Below are 17,757 nucleotides of genomic sequence, written 5' to 3'. Positions count from 1 at the left end.
GCATTCAGAGAATATAACTGGGTGTAATCATCTCACAGAGGAAACATTCAGAGAATATAACTGGGTGTAATCATCTCACAGAGGAAACATTCAGAGAATATAACTGGGTGTAATCATCTCACAGAGGAAACATTCAGAGAATATAACTGGTTGTAAACATCTCACAGAGGAAACATTCAGAGAATATAACTGGTTGTAATCATCTCACAGAGGAAACATTCAGAGAATATAACTGGTTGTAATCATCTCACAGAGGAAGCATTCAGAGAATATAACTGGGTGTAATCATCTCACAGAGGAAACATTCAGAGAATATAACTGGTTGTAATCATCTCACAGAGGAAACATTCAGAGAATATAACTGGGTGTAATCATCTCACAGAGGAAACATTCAGAGAATATAACTGGTTGTAATCATCTCACAGAGGAAGCATTCAGAGAATATAACTGGTTGTAATCATCTCACAGAGGAAACATTCAGAGAATATAACTGGTTGTAATCATCTCACAGAGGAAACATTCAGAGAATATAACTGGTTGTAATCATCTCACAGAGGAAACATTCAGAGAATATAACTGGTTGTAATCATCTCACAGAGGAAACATTCAGAGAATATAACTGGTTGTAATCATCTCACAGAGGAAACATTCAGAGAATATAACTGGGTGTAATCATCTCACAGAGGAAACATTCAGAGAATATAACTGGTTGTAAACATCTCACAGAGGAAGCATTCAGAGAATATAACTGGTTGTAATCATCTCACAGAGGAAACATTCAGAGAATATAACTGGGTGTAATCATCTCACAGAGGAAACATTCAGAGAATATAACTGGTTGTAATCATCTCACAGAGGAAACATTCAGAGAATATAACTGGTTGTAATCATCTCACAGAGGAAACATTCAGAGAATATAACTGGGTGTAATCATCTCACAGAGGAAACATTCAGAGAATATAACTGGGTGTAATCATCTCACAGAGGAAACATTCAGAGAATATAACTGGGTGTAATCATCTCACAGAGGAAACATTCAGAGAATATAACTGGGTGTAATCACCTCACAGAGGAAACATTCAGAGAATATAACTGGTTGTAATCATCTCACAGAGGAAACATTCAGAGAATATAACTGGGTGTAATCATCTCACAGAGGAAACATTCAGAGAATATAACTGGGTGTAATCATCTCACAGAGGAAACATTCAGAGAATATAACTGGGTGTAATCACCTCACAGAGGAAACATTCAGAGAATATAACTGGTTGTAAACATCTCACAGAGGAAACATTCAGAGAATATAACTGGGTGTAATCACCTCACAGAGGAAACATTCAGAGAATATAACTGGGTGTAATCATCTCACAGAGGAAACATTCAGAGAATATAACTGGTTGTAATCATCTCACAGAGGAAACATTCAGAGAATATAACTGGGTGTAATCATCTCACAGAGGAAACATTCAGAGAATATAACTGGGTGTAATCATCTCACAGAGGAAACATTCAGAGAATATAACTGGGTGTAATCATCTCACAGAGGAAACATTCAGAGAATATAACTGGGTGTAATCATCTCACAGAGGAAACATTCAGAGAATATAACTGGGTGTAATCATCTCACAGAGGAAACATTCAGAGAATATAACTGGGTGTAATCATCTCACAGAGGAAACATTCAGAGAATATAACTGGGTGTAATCATCTCACAGAGGAAACATTCAGAGAATATAACTGGGTGTAATCATCTCACAGAGGAAACATTCAGAGAATATAACTGGGTGTAATCATCTCACAGAGGAAACATTCAGAGAATATAACTGGGTGTAATCATCTCACAGAGGAAACATTCAGAGAATATAACTGGGTGTAATCATCTCACAGAGGAAACATTCAGAGAATATAACTGGGTGTAATCATCTCACAGAGGAAACATTCAGAGAATATAACTGGGTGTAATCATCTCACAGAGGAAACATTCAGAGAATATAACTGGTTGTAATCATCTCACAGAGGAAACATTCAGAGAATATAACTGGTTGTAAACACCATGACGGCCGAAACGTCATGAGATTTAACTCTGTACAGATACATAAAGTATACCATTTTTAATTGGGAGAGTCGCTCCAGTTCCTTTCAGAAGTAGAATAAGTCTAGAGCCACTCCTCTTCCTTTCAGAAGTAGAATAAGCCCAGAGAGAGAGCCACTCCTGTTCCTTTCAGAAGTAGAATAAGCCCAGAGAGAGAGTCACTCCTGTTCCTTTCAGAAGTAGAATAAGCCCAGAGAGAGAGTCACTCCTGTTCCTTTCAGAAGTAGAATAAGCCCAGAGAGAGAGTCACTCCTGTTCCTTTCAGAAGTAGAATAAGCCCAGAGAGAGAGTCACTCCTGTTCCTTTCAGAAGTAGAATAAGCCCAGAGAGAGAGTCACTCCTGTTCCTTTCAGAAGTAGAATAAGCCCAGAGAGAGTCACTCCTGTTCCTTTCAGAAGTAGAATAAGCCCAGAGAGAGAGTCACTCCTGTTCCTTTCAGAAGTAGAATAAGCCTAGAGAGAGAGCCACTCCTGTTCCTTTCAGAAGTAGAATAAGCCTAGAGAGAGAGCCACTCCTGTTCCTTTCAGAAGTAGAATAAGCCCAGAGAGAGAGAGAGTCACTCCTGTTCCTTTCAGAAGTAGAATAAGCCCGGAGAGAGAGTCACTCCTCTTCCTTTCAGAAGTAGAATAAGCCCACTGCCAGAGAAGGAGACTAATTGCTGACATTGTTTACTAAATCCATCATTTGAAACTAAGCAGACAAATTGCTATTGTTGTGTGTGCGTGTCATTGTTTGCGAGTTTCTCTTTCTCAATCAGCCACCTACAACCCCACACACACACACACACACACACACACACACACACACACACACACACACACACACACACACACACACACACACACACACACACACACCCCTGCTGAACTGTCTCTACAACACACACATCTCGATCTCAAGCAGTGGAACGTGTTTCCCCTAATTGTCAACTTTATTACAACGCTTCACCTCTTATTAACTGAGGTTGGGCTGATGTCCTCTATCTACCAGCTCCTGTCCTCTAGTTAACTGGGCTGATGTCCTCTATCTACCAGCTCCTGTCCTCTAGTTAACTGGGCTGATGTCCTCTATTTACCAGCTCCTTTCCTCTAGTTAACTGGGCTGATGTCCTCTATCTACCAGCTCCTGTCCTCTAGTTAACTGGGCTGATGTCCTCTATCTACCAGCTCCTGTCCTCTAGTTAACTGGGCTGATGTCCTCTATCTACCAGCTCCTGTCCTCTAGTTAACTGGGCTGATGTCCTCTATCTACCAGCTCCTTTCCTCTAGTTAACTGGGCTGATGTCCTCTATCTACCAGCTCCTGTCCTCTAGTTAACTGGGCTGATGTCCTCTATCTACCAGCTCCTTTCCTCTAGTTAACTGGGCTGATGTCCTCTATCTACCAGCTCCTTTCCTCTAGTTAACTGGGCTGATGTCCTCTATCTACCAGCTCCTTTCCTCTAGTTAACTGGTCTGATGTCCTCTATCTACCAGCTCCTTTCCTCTAGTTAACTGGGCTGATGTCCTCTATCTACCAGCTCCTGTCCTCTAGTTAACTGGGCTGATGTCCTCTATCTACCAGCTCCTTTCCTCTAGTTAACTGGGCTGATGTCCTCTATCTACCAGCTCCTTTCCTCTAGTTAACTGGGCTGATGTCCTCTATCTACCAGCTCCTGTCCTCTAGTTAACTGGGCTGATGTCCTCTATCTACCAGCTCCTTTCCTCTAGTTAACTGGTCTGATGTCCTCTATCTACCAGCTCCTGTCCTCTAGTTAACTGGGCTGATGTCCTCTATCTACCAGCTCCTGTCCTCTAGTTAACTGGGCTGATGTCCTCTATCTACCAGCTCCTTTCCTCTAGTTAACTGGGCTGATGTCCTCTATCTACCAGCTCCTGTCCTCTAGTTAACTGGGCTGATGTCCTCTATCTACCAGCTCCTGTCCTCTAGTTAACTGGGCTGATGTCCTCTATCTACCAGCTCCTGTCCTCTAGTTAACTGGGCTGATGTCCTCTATCTACCAGCTCCTTTCCTCTAGTTAACTGGGCTGATGTCCTCTATCTACCAGCTCCTTTCCTCTAGTTAACTGGGCTGATGTCCTCTATCTACCAGCTCCTTTCCTCTAGTTAACTGGGCTGATGTCCTCTATCTACCAGCTCCTGTCCTCTAGTTAACTGGGCTGATGTCCTCTATCTACCAGCTCCTGTCCTCTAGTTAACTGGGCTGATGTCCTCTATCTACCAGCTCCTGTCCTCTAGTTAACTGGGCTGATGTCCTCTATCTACCAGCTCCTTTCCTCTAGTTAACTGGGCTGATGTCCTCTATCTACCAGCTCCTGTCCTCTAGTTAACTGGGCTGATGTCCTCTATCTACCAGCTCCTGTCCTCTAGTTAACTGGGCTGATGTCCTCTATCTACCAGCTCCTTTCCTCTAGTTAACTGGGCTGATGTTCTCTATCTACCAGCTCCTTTCCTCTAGTTAACTGGGCTGATGTCCTCTATCTACCAGCTCCTTTCCTCTAGTTAACTGGGCTGATGTCCTCTATCTACCAGCTCCTGTCCTCTAGTTAACTGGGCTGATGTCCTCTATCTACCAGCTCCTTTCCTCTAGTTAACTGGGCTGATGTCCTCTATCTACCAGCTCCTTTCCTCTAGTTAACTGGGCTGATGTCCTCTATCTACCAGCTCCTGTCCTCTAGTTAACTGGGCTGATGTCCTCTATCTACCAGCTCCTTTCCTCTAGTTAACTGGGCTGATGTCCTCTATCTACCAGCTCCTGTCCTCTAGTTAACTGGGCTGATGTCCTCTATCTACCAGCTCCTTTCCTCTAGTTAACTGGGCTGATGTCCTCTATCTACCAGCTCCTTTCCTCTAGTTAACTGGGCTGATTTCCTCTATCTACCAGCTCATTCCCTCTTGGCTTATTGGACACGCTGCAGCTCCTAATAATGCACTATTTCTCTGTGTGTGTGTGTGTGTGTGTGTGTGTGTGTGTGTGTGTGTGTGTGTGTCCTTTTGATAAGGAGAAGCATGTGTGTAGCTTCTAAACACGTTCCGTTTGAAAACAATAGCATCGCCAGTCTTTGCATAATCTGAATTCATTTCCTGACTCATCTGGGTTTTGTTGAAACTTAATTGCCTTTTCTCTTTTTTTCTTTTGTCTCCCGAGCGAGAGAGAAATAAATAGTGATAAACAAACATAAAACGTACAGAAGTAAACTCCTGTTGGCATCTCGGGACGACTAAGAGTGTGTGTGTGTGTCTGACTGTAAAAACAATTCCTGTATGTGTCCAGGACAATGCAGAGCGGCTGCGCAGGGCGACAGAGAGACTGCGTAGTCCTGTGGTCTTCAGTCAGGAGCCAGCGGTCAGGAAAACACAGCTGAGGTCCTTCAGCCAGTATGTGGAGGTCAGGCCAGGTGAGAGACCCACACATCTCCCCACACACACCTGTAAATACACACACCTGTAAATACACACACCTGTAAATACACACACCTGTAAATACACACACCTATAAATACACACACCTGTAAATACACACACCTATAAATACACACACCTGTAAATACACACACCTGTAAATACACACACCTATAAATACACACACCTGTAAATACACACACCTGTAAATACACACACCTATAAATACACACACCTGTAAATACACACACCTGTAAATACACACACCTGTAAATACACACACCTATAAATAAACACACCTATAAATACACACACACACCTGTAAATACACACACCTATAAATACACACACCTATAAATACACACACCTATTAATACACACACACCTGTAAATACACACACACCTGTAAATACACACACACCTATAAATACACACACACCTGTAAATACACACACACCTATAAATACACACACCTGTAAATACACACACACACCTATAAATACACACACCTATAAATACACACACACACCTGTAAATACACACACCTATAAATACACACACACACCTGTAAATACACACACACACCTGTAAATACACACACCTATAAATACACACACACCTATAAATACACACACCTATAAATACACACACCTATAAATACACACACCTATAAATACACACACCTGTAAATACACACACCTATAAATACACACACCTATAAATACACACACACCTGTAAATACACACACACCTGTAAATACACACACCTGTAAATACACACACCTATAAATACACACACACACCTATAAATACACACACACACACACCTATAAATACACACACACACACCTATAAATACACACACACACACGTATAAATACACACACACACACACACCTATAAATACACACACACACACACACCTATAAATACACACACACACACGTATAAATACACACACACACACACCTATAAATACACACACACACACACCTATAAATACACACACACACACGTATAAATACACACACACACACACCTATAAATACACACACACACATATAAATACACACACACACACGTATAACTACACACACACACACGTATAAATACACACACACACACACGTATAAATACACACACACACACGTATAAATACACACACACACACGTATAAATACACACACACACACCCCTTACGTGTTTACAAAGGGCAGTCACAGTCACGATGCTGCCACTCATTGCCTTCCAAGGTCTCCCCATCAAACTCACACACACACACACACACACCTCACCACCCCTCACACACACACACACACACACACACACACACACACACACACACACATACACATACACACACACTAGCCCTCCTCTCCCCTTGGCACCATACAGTGTCTCTCTCGCAGAACACACCCCTCTGGTTGTATGTGTGGTCTCTCACAGGTGTCTCACTGTGTGGCCCATGAGGTGTGAATGTCTCACAAACCAGGTTCAACATCTTACTCTCCCTCCCTCTCTCTCTCCCTCTCTCTCCCTCTCTCTCCCTCTCTCTCTCTCCCCCTCTCTCTCTTTATCTGTCTCTCTCTGTCTCCCTCCCTCCCTCTCTCTCTCTCTCTCTCTCTCTCTCTCTCTCTCTCCTCTCTCCCTCCCTCCCATCCCTCCCCCTCTCCTCTCTCCTCTCTCCCTCCCTCCCATCCCTCTCTTCTTGTCTTCCAGAGGTAAAGCGTCAGAGATCAGTCCCAGAGGATCTGAGGCGGGCGGGCGAGGAGAGAGGACTGGCACCAGACACCGATGCTCGCAAGCCTTATGAAGATGAAGTAATTTATGCATAGACAATTCATCTCTTTCCCTCCCTCCATCGCTCTTTCCATCCATCCCTCCTTCCTTCATGCCTCTCTGTATCCCACTTTCCTTCCTCCCTCCTCTCTTTCCCTCCCTCCATCGCTCTTTCCATCCATCCCTCCTTCCTTCATGCCTCTCTGTATCCCACTTTCCTTCCATCCATCCCTCTGATGAGGTGGATCATTTCCTCTGTCTTGTTCAGACGTCCTGAAAACACTGGAGAGAAGAGGCTCTTTCCTCCTCTTCTTCTTCCTGTCTTTTGTCTGTTTCTTTAGATGTCAGCCTGGCGTACCGTAAAGCCTCTGCATCAGCCCTGCACCTGGCCTCTAACTGGCAGAGAAACAACAAGAGAAACAACAAGAGGAAGAAATGATTCGTAGCCCTCTTCCCGCTTTTCTTTTCCCAACTCTCCTCCCCTCCTCCCCTCCATCCCTCTCTCCTTTCCTTTAGATATGTCAATCAGAGACCACTTCTTCATTCCCCTCCACAAAGAGATATCCTGTATTGATCTAAGGAAGAGAGGAGGAGGGTGGGGGGATTTTAATTATTACAGTAGCAAGATACCGCTGCTCAGAGAGAGAGAGAGAATGACTACTTACCTACGTGTGTCACAGGAGACTCAGAATCCTCTGCCTCCCTCTCCTCCCCCCTCTCCCCTACCTCCCTGACCCCCCCCTCTCCTACCTCCCTGAATCCCCTCTCTCCCCTACCTCCCTGACTCCCCTCTCTCCTACCTCCCTGAATCCCCTCTCTCCCCTACCTCCCTGACTCCCCTCTCTCCCCTACCTCCCTGACTCACCCCTCTCCCCTACCTCCCTGATTCCGCTCTCCTCCCCTACCTCCCTGACTCACCCCTCTCCCCTACCTCCCTGATTCCGCTCTCCTCCCCTACCTCCCTGACTCCCCTCTCCTCCCCTACCTCTCTGTTTCCCCTCTCCTCCCCTACCTCCCTGACTCCCCTCTTCTCCCCTCTCTCCCTGACTCCCCTACCTCCCTGACTGCCCTCTCCCCTACCTCCCTGACTGCCCTCTCCCCTACCTCCCTGACTCCCCCCCTACCTCCCTGACTCCCCCCTCCCCCCTCTCCCCTACCTCCCTGACTCCCCCCCTACCTCCCTGACTCCCCCCCTACCTCCCTGACTCCCCCCTCTCCCCTACCTCCCTGACTCCCCCCTACCTCCCTGACTCCCCCCTCTCCTCTACCTCCCTGACTCCCCCCTCTCCCCTACCTCCCTGACCCTCCCTGACTCCCCCCCCCCTCCCTGACTCCCCCCTCTCCCCTACCTCCCTGACTCCCCCCCCTACCTCCCTGACTCCCCCCTCTCCCCCCTCTCCCCTACCTCCCTGATTCCCCTCTTCTCCCCTCTCTCCCTGACTCCCCTCTCTCCCCTACCTCCCTGACTCCCCTGCCGGTCCCTGAGGTTAATGGGTGTTCAACCTTTTCATTATCCCCATCAGTCCTGAATTAGCTGCTGAATGATGTTTGTATTAATATAATATATATGGTAATGTCTCAGGTCTAATTAAGGCTGGGTCCGGGCCCTCCAGGCAAGGGAATGGTCTGATCATGTGTAAAATTGATTTGAGGAGGAGAAATGTGATAGAGAGAGAGCAGGAGGGAGAGGGAGGGAGGGAGAGAGAGAGGGAGAAGGGGCCTGGGAATCAGCACCTCACAGTGTTGCTCACAGACTCACACTCTCTTGAAGACCACACACCCACTCAGAGGAGGGAGCGCCGGAGAAGTGCTGGCCTGTGTTGAATAAAATATCTAACTTTCTCTCTTTCGCTATCGCTCTCTCTGTCTCTCTCTCGCTCTCCTCTCGGTCTCTCTCTCTCTCGCTCTCCTCTCTGTCTCTCTCTCTGTCTCTCTCTCGCTCTCCTCTCGGTCTCTCTCTCTCTCGCTCTCCTCTCTGTCTCTCTCTCTGTCTCTCTCTCTCGCTCTCCTCTCGGTCTCTCTCTCTCGCTCTCCTCTCGGTCTCTCTCTCGCTCTCTCTCTCGGTCTCTCTCTCTCTCTGTCTCTCTCTCTGTCTGTTCGTCTCTCTCTCTCTCTCTCTCTCTCTCTCTCTCTCTCTCTCTCTCTCTCCTCTCCTCTCCGCTCCTCTCTCTCTCTCTCTCTCTCTCTCTCTCTCGCTCTGTCTCTCTCTCTCTCTCTGTCTTTCTCTCTCTCTCTCTCTCTCTTTCTCTCTCTCTCTCTCTCTCTCTCTCTCTCTCTCTCTCTCTCTCTCAATTCAATTCAATTCAATTCAAGGGGCTTTATTGGCATGGGAAACATGTGTTAACATTGCCAAAGCAAGTGAGGTAGATAATATACAAAAGTGAAATAAACAATAAAAATTAACAGTAAACATTACACATACAGAAGTTTCAAAGCAATAAAGACATTACAAATGTCATATTATATATATACAGTGTTGTAGCAATGTATAAATGGTTAAAGCACACAAGTTAAAATAAATAAACATAAATATGGGTTGTATTTACAATGGTGTTTGTTCTTCACTGGTTGCCCTTTTCTTGTGGCAACAGGTCACAAATCTTACTGCTGTGATGGCACACTGTGGAATTTCACCCAGTAGATATGGGAGTTTATCAAAATTGGATTTGTTTTCGAATTCTTTGTGGATCTGTGTGATCTGAGGGAAATATGTGTCTCTAATATGGTCATACATTGGGCAGGAGGTTAGGAAGTGCAGCTCAGTTTCCACCTCATTTTGTGGGCAGTGAGCACATAGCCTGTCTTCTCTTGAGAGCCATGTCTGCCTACGGCGGCCTTTCTCAATAGCAAGGCTATGCTCACTGAGTCTGTACATAGTCAAAGCTTTCCTTAAGTTTGGGTCAGTCACAGTGGTCAGGTATTCTGCCACTGTGTACTCTCTGTTTAGGGCCAAATAGCATTCTAGTTTGCTCTGTTTGTTTGTTAATTCTTTCCAATGTGTCAAGTAATTATCTTTTTGTTTTCTCATGATTTGGTTGGGTCTAATTGTGCTGTTGTCCTGGGGCTCTGTGGGGTGTGTTTGTGAACAGAGCCCCAGGACCAGCTTGCTTAGGGGACTCTTCTCCAGGTTCATCTCTCTGTAGGTGATTGCTTTGTTATGGAAGGTTTGGGAATCGCTTCCTTTTAGGTGGTTGTAGAATTTAACGGCTCTTTTCTGGATTTTGATAATTAGTGGGTATCGGCCTAATTCTGCTCTGCATGCATTATTTGGTGTTCTACGTTGTACACGGAGGATATTTTTGCAGAATTCTGCATGCAGAGTCTCAATTTGGTGTTTGTCCCATTTTGTGAAATCTTGGTTGGTGAGCGGACCCCAGACCTCACAACCATAAAGGGCAATGGGCTCTATGACTGATTCAAGTATTTTTAGCCAGATCCTAATTGGTATGTTGAAATTTATGTTCCTTTTGATGGCATAGAATGCCCTTCTTGCCTTGTCTCTCAGATCGTTCACAGCTTTGTGGAAGTTACCTGTGGTGCTGAGGTTTAGGCCGAGGTATGTATAGTTTTTTGTGTGCTCTAGGGCAACGGTGTCTAGATGGAATTTGTGGTCCTGGCGACTGGACCTTTTTTGGAACACCATTATTTTGGTCTTACTGAGATTTACTGTCAGGGCCCAGGTCTGACAGAATCTGTGCAGAAGATCTAGGTGCTGCTGTAGGCCCTCCTTGGTTGGTGACAGAAGCACCAGATCATCAGCAAACAGTAGACATTTGACTTCGGATTCTAGTAGGGTGAGGCCAGGTGCTGCAGACTGTTCTAATGCCCTCGCCAATTCGTTGATATATATGTTGAAGAGGGTGGGGCTTAAGCTGCATCCCTGTCTCACCCCACGACCCTGTGTGAAGAAATGTGTGTGTTTTTTGCCAATTTTAACCGCACACTTGTTGTTTGTGTACATGGATTTTATAATGTCGTATGTTTTTCCCCCAACACCACTTTCCATCAATTTGTATAGCAGACCCTCATGCCAAATTGAGTCGAAGGCTTTTTTGAAATCAACAAAGCATGAGAAGACTTTGCCTTTGTTTTGGTTTGTTTGGTTGTCAATTAGGGTGTGTAGGGTGAATACATGGTCTGTTGTACGGTAATTTGGTAAAAAGCCAATTTGACATTTGCTCAGTACATTGTTTTCATTGAGGAAATGTACGAGTCTGCTGTTAATGATAATGCAGAGTATTTTCCCAAGGTTACTGTTGACGCATATTCCACGGTAGTTATTGGGGTCAAATTTGTCTCCACTTTTGTGGATTGGGGTGATCAGTCCTTGGTTCCAAATATTGGGGAAGATGCCAGAGCTAAGGACGATGTTAAAGAGTTTTAGTATAGCCAATTGGAATTTGTTGTCTGTATATTTGATCATTTCATTAAGGATACCATCAACACCACAGGCCTTTTTGGGTTGGAGGGTTTTTATTTTGTCCTGTAACTCGTTCAAGGTAATTGGAGAATCCAGTGGGTTCTGGTAGTCTTTAATAGTTGATTCAAGGATTTGTATTTGATCATGTATATGTTTTTGCTCTTTATTCTTTGTTATAGAGCCAAAAAGATTGGAGAAGTGGTTTACCCATACATCTCCATTTTGGATAGATAATTCTTCGTGTTGTTGTTTGTTTAGTGTTTTCCAATTTTCCCAGAAGTGGTTAGAGTCTATGGATTCTTCAATTACATTGAGCTGATTTCTGACGTGCTGTTCCTTCTTTTTCCATAGTGTATTTCTGTATTGTTTTAGTGATTCACCATAGTGAAGGCGTAGACTCAGGTTTTCCGGGTCTCTATGTTTTTGGTTGGACAGGTTTCTCAATTTATTTCTTAGATTTTTGCATTCGTCATCAAACCATTTGTCATTGTTGTTCATTTTCTTTGGTTTTCTATTTGAGATTTTTAGGTTTGATAGGGAAGCTGAGAGGTCAAATATACTGTTAAGATTTTCTACTGCCAAGTTTACACCTTCACTATTGCAGTGGAACGTTTTACCCAGGAAGTTGTCTAAAAGGGATTGAATTTGCTGTTGTCTAATTGTTTTTTGGTAGATTTCCAAACTGCATTCCTTCCATCTATAGCATTTCTCTCTCTCTCTCTCTCTCTCTCTCTCTCTCTCTCTCTCTCTCTCTCTCTCTCTCTCTCTCTCTCTCTCTCTCTCTCTCTCTCTCTCTCTCTCTCTCTCTCTCTGTCTCTCTCTCTGTCTTTCTCTCTCTCTCTCTGTCTGTCTCTCTCTCTGTCTCTCTCTCTCTCTCTCTCTCTCTCTCTCTCTCTCTCTCTCTCTCTCTCTCTCTCTCTCTCGCTCTGTCTCTCTCTCTCTCTCTCTCTCTGTCTTTCTCTCTCTCTCTCTCTCTCTCTCTCTCTCTCTCTCTCTCTCTCTCTCTCTCTCTCTCTCTCTCTCTCTCTCTCTCTCTCTCTGTCTCTCTCTGTCTCTCTCTCTGTCTCTGTCTCTGTCTCTGTCTCTCTCTCTGTCTCTGTCTCTGTCTCTCTCTCTCTCTCTCTCTCTCTGTCTTTCTCTCTCTCTCTCTGTCTGTCTCTCTCTCTCTCTCTGTCTGTCTGTCTCTCTCTCTCTCTCTCTCTCTCTCTCTCTCTCTCTCTCTCTATCTCTCTCTCTCCTCTCCACTGGTCTTCTTCCTATTAAGAAAATAGGTTGAATCAGCAGCTGTAAATATTTATTTAAATATACATGTATTTTTCGAGGAATCTTTAGTGAGCTAATTTAAATTTTAAAAAATCCCTCTTTTTCTTCTGACTCAGTCTAAGGAATAGTAAGCAGGAGATGGAGAGACCATCCTAGTCATCGTCTCAACTCATCCTCGTTGTTGCTATTACATGTTGATTACTTCTACGAGCCATTATCATTCACCTGATAATAAGACAAGCCGGGATGATTATTTTGTTAACATTTGATTGGCTGCTGGTTAACCTGGGTGGGGCTATCATTCACCTGATAATAAGACAAGCCGTGATGATTATTTTGTTAACATATGATTGGCTGCTGGTTAACCTGGGTGGAGCTATCATTCACCCGATAATAAGACAAGCCGTTATGATTATTTTGTTAACATTTGATTGGCTGCTGGTTAACCTGGGTGGGGCTATCATTCACCTGATAATAAGACAAGCCGTGATGATTATTTTGTTAACATTTGATTGGCTGCTGGTTAACCTGGGTGGGGCTATCATTCACCTGATAATAAGACAAGCCGTGATGATTATTTTGTTAACATTTGATTGGCTGCTGGTTAACCTGGGTGGGGCTATCATTCACCTGATAATAAGACAAGCCGTGATGATTATTTTGTTAACATTTGATTGGCTGCTGGTTAACCTGGGTGGGGCTATCATTCACCTGATAATAAGACAAGCCGTGATGATTATTTTGTTAACATATGATTGGCTGCTGGTTAACCTGGGTGGGGCTATCATTCACCTGATAATAAGACAAGCCGTGATGATTATTTTGTTAACATATGATTGGCTGCTGGTTAACCTGGGTGGAGCTATCATTCACCTGATAATAAGACAAGCCGTTATGATTATTTTGTTAACATATGATTGGCTGCTGGTTAACCTGGGTGGGGGTATCATTCACCTGATAATAAGACAAGCCGTGATGATTATTTTGTTAACATATGATTGGCTGCTGGTTAACCTGGGTGGGGGTATCATTGGTCCCTTGGCAAGAAACCCCCTAATCTAACACACCTGGTTCTAATAATGAACTGGTTGATAAACTGAATCGGGTTAGTTACAACTGGTGTTGGAGCGAAAACCTACAGGAGGGTATCTCTCCAGGAACAGGGTTGGTGTTTAAACCTACAGGAGGGTTTCTCTCCAGGAACAGGGTTGGAGTTAAAACCTACAGGAGGGTATCTCTCCAGGAACAGGGTTGGAGTTAAAACCTACAGGAGGGTATCTCTCCAGGAACAGGGTTGGAGTTAAAACCTACAGGAGGGTGTCTCTCCAGGAACAGGGTTGGAGTTAAAACCTACAGGAGGGTAGCTCTCCAGGAACAGGGTTGGAGCGAAAACCTACAGGAGGGTTTCTCTCCAGGAACAGGGTTGGTGTTAAAACCTACAGGAGGGTAGCTCTCCAGGAACAGGGTTGGAGTTAAAACCTACAGGAGGGTAGCTCTCCAGGAACAGGGTTGGAGTTAAAACCTACAGGAGGGTATCTCTCCAGGAACAGGGTTGGAGTTAAAACCTACAGGAGGGTATCTCTCCAGGAACAGGGTTGGAGTTAAAACCTACAGGGGGGTATCTCTCCAGGAACAGGGTTGGAGCGAAAACCTACAGGAGGGTATCTCTCCAGGAACAGGGTTGGAGTTAAAACCTACAGGAGGGTCTCTCTCTCTCTGATTGGCTGCTGGTTAACCTGGGTGGGGCTATCATTCACCTGATAATAAGACAAGCCAGTATGATTATTTTGTTAACATATGATTGGCTGCTGGTTAACCTGGGTGGGGGTATCATTGGTCCCTTGGCAAGAAACCCCCTAATCTAACACACCTGGTTCTAATAATGAACTGGTTGATAAACTGAATCGGGTTAGTTACAACTGGTGTTGGAGCGAAAACCTACAGGAGGGTTTCTCTCCAGGAACAGGGTTGGTGTTTAAACCTACAGGAGGGTTTCTCTCCAGGAACAGGGTTGGAGTTAAAACCTACAGGAGGGTATCTCTCCAGGAACAGGGTTGGTGTTAAAACCTACAGGAGGGTATCTCTCCAGGAACAGGGTTGGAGTTAAAACCTACAGGAGGGTATCTCTCCAGGAACAGGGTTGGAGTTAAAACCTACAGGAGGGTATCTCTCCAGGAACAGGGTTGGAGTTTAAACCTACAGGAAGGTATCTCTCCAGGAACAGGGTTGGAGCGAAAACCTACAGGAAGGTATCTCTCCAGGAACAGGGTTGGAGTTAAAACCTACAGGAGGGTATCTCTCCAGGAACAGGGTTGTAGTTAAAACCTACAGGAGGGTATCTCTCCAGGAACAGGGTTGGAGTTAAAACCTACAGGAGGGTATCTCTCCAGGAACAGGGTTGGAGTTAAAACCTACAGGAGGGTATCTCTCCAGGAACAGGGTTGTAGTTAAAACCTACAGGAGGGTATCTCTCCAGGAACAGGGTTGGAGTTAAAACCTACAGGAGGGTATCTCTCCAGGAACAGGGTTGGAGTTAAAACCTACAGGAGGGTATCTCTCCAGGAACAGGGTTGTAGTTAAAACCTACAGGAGGGTATCTCTCCAGGAACAGGGTTGGTGTTAAAACCTACAGGAGGGTATCTCTCCAGGAACAGGGTTGGAGTTAAAACCTACAGGAGGGTATCTCTCCAGGAACAGGGTTGGAGCGAAAACCTACAGGAGGGTTTCTCTCCAGGAACAGGGTTGGTGTTAAAACCTACAGGAGGGTGTCTCTCCAGGAACAGGGTTGGTGTTAAAACCTACAGGAGGGTATCTCTCCAGGAACAGGGTTGGAGTTAAAACCTACAGGAGGGTATCTCTCCAGGAACAGGGTTGGAGCGAAAACCTACAGGAGGGTATCTCTCCAGGAACAGGGTTGGAGTTTAAACCTACAGGAAGGTATCTCTCCAGGAACAGGGTTGGAGCGAAAACCTACAGGAAGGTATCTCTCCAGGAACAGGGTTGGAGTTAAAACCTACAGGAGGGTATCTCTCCAGGAACAGGGTTGGAGCGAAAACCTACAGGAGGGTATCTCTCCAGGAACAGGGTTGGAGGGAAAACCTACAGGAGGGTATCTCTCCAGGAACAGGGTTGGAGCGAAAACCTACAGGAAGGTATCTCTCCAGGAACAGGGTTGGAGTTTAAACCTACAGGAGGGTAGCTCTCCAGGAACAGGGTTGGAGCGAAAACCTACAGGAAGGTATCTCTCCAGGAACAGGGTTGGAGCGAAAACCTACAGGAAGGTATCTCTCCAGGAACAGGGTTGGAGTTAAAACCTACAGGAGGGTATCTCTCCAGGAACAGGGTTGGAGCGAAAACCTACAGGAGGGTATCTCTCCAGGAATAGGGTTGGAGGGAAAACCTACAGGAGGGTATCTCTCCAGGAACAGGGTTGGAGCGAAAACCTACAGGAGGGTATCTCCAGGAACAGGGTTGGAGTTAAAACCTACAGGAGGGTCTCTCTCTCTCTGATTGGCTGCTGGTTAACCTGGGTGGGGCTATCATTCACCTGATAATAAGACAAGCCGGTATGATTATTTTGTTAACATATGATTGGCTGCTGGTTAACATGGGTGGGGGTATCATTGGTCCCTTGGCAAGAAACCCCCTAATCTAACACACCTGGTTCTAATAATGAACTGGTTGATAAACTGAATCGGGTTAGTTACAACTGGTGTTGGAGCGAAAACCTACAGGAGGGTATCTCTCCAGGAACAGGGTTGGTGTTTAAACCTACAGGAGGGTATCTCTCCAGGAACAGGGTTGGAGCGAAAACCTACAGGAGGGTAGCTCTCCAGGAACAGGGTTGGAGTGAAAACCTACAGGAGGGTGTCTCTCCAGGAACAGGGTTGGAGTTAAAACCTACAGGAGGGTATCTCTCCAGGAACAGGGTTGGAGTGAAAACCTACAGGAGGGTATCTCTCCAGGAACAGGGTTGGAGTTTAAACCTACAGGAGGGTCTCTCTCCAGGAACAGGGTTGGAGTGAAAACCTACAGGAGGGTATCTCTCCAGGAACAGGGTTGGAGTTTAAACCTACAGGAGGGTCTCTCTCCAGGAACAGGGTTGGTGTTAAAACCTACAGGAGGGTATCTCTCCAGGAACAGGGTTGGAGGGAAAACCTACAGGAGGGTATCTCTCCAGGAACAGGGTTGGAGTTAAAACCTACAGGAGGGTAGCTCTCCAGGAACAGGGTTGGAGCGAAAACCTACAGGAGGTTATCTCTCCAGGAACAGGGTTGGTGTTAAAACCTACAGGAGGGTAGCTCTCCAGGAACAGGGTTGGAGTGAAAACCTACAGGAGGGTTTCTCTCCAGGAACAGGGTTGGAGTGAAAACCTACAGGAGGGTAGCTCTCCAGGAACAGGGTTGGAGCGAAAACCTACAGGAGGGTAGCTCTCCAGGAACAGGGTTGGAGTGAAAACCTACAGGAGGGTTTCTCTCCAGGAACAGGGTTGGAGTGAAAACCTACAGGAGGGTATCTCTCCAGGAACAGGGTTGGAGTTTAAACCTACAGGAGGGTCTCTCTCCAGGAACAGGGTTGGTGTTAAAACCTACAGGAGGGTATCTCTCCAGGAACAGGGTTGGAGGGAAAACCTACAGGAGGGTATCTCTCCAGGAACAGGGTTGGAGTTTAAACCTACAGGAGGGTCTCTCTCCAGGAACAGGGTTGGTGTTAAAACCTACAGGAGGGTATCTCTCCAGGAACAGGGTTGGAGGGAAAACCTACAGGAGGGTATCTCTCCAGGAACAGGGTATGGGGTTAAAA

The 17,757-nt window shown here is 45.4% G+C and overlaps 1 protein-coding gene across 1 annotated transcript in view; it reads left to right on the top strand.

Moving 5' to 3' along the window:
- The window catches only part of ehbp1 (EH domain binding protein 1), a 390,693-nt gene that overhangs the window by 292,317 nt on the left and 80,619 nt on the right, over window positions 1–17,757 (top strand). Inside the window, exons 21-22 of the mRNA XM_071394516.1 lie at window positions 5,365–5,488; window positions 7,212–7,312. Coding sequence (XP_071250617.1) covers window positions 5,365–5,488; window positions 7,212–7,312 — 225 coding nt within the window. The remainder of the gene's footprint in view (window positions 1–5,364; window positions 5,489–7,211; window positions 7,313–17,757) is intronic.

This window comes from Salvelinus alpinus, chromosome 3, assembly GCF_045679555.1.
Source record: "Salvelinus alpinus chromosome 3, SLU_Salpinus.1, whole genome shotgun sequence".
Classification (NCBI taxonomy): Eukaryota; Metazoa; Chordata; class Actinopteri; order Salmoniformes; family Salmonidae; genus Salvelinus; species Salvelinus alpinus.
The sequence above is the reverse complement of the archived record's forward strand: the minus strand, read 5'-3'. Positions and strand labels throughout refer to the sequence as shown.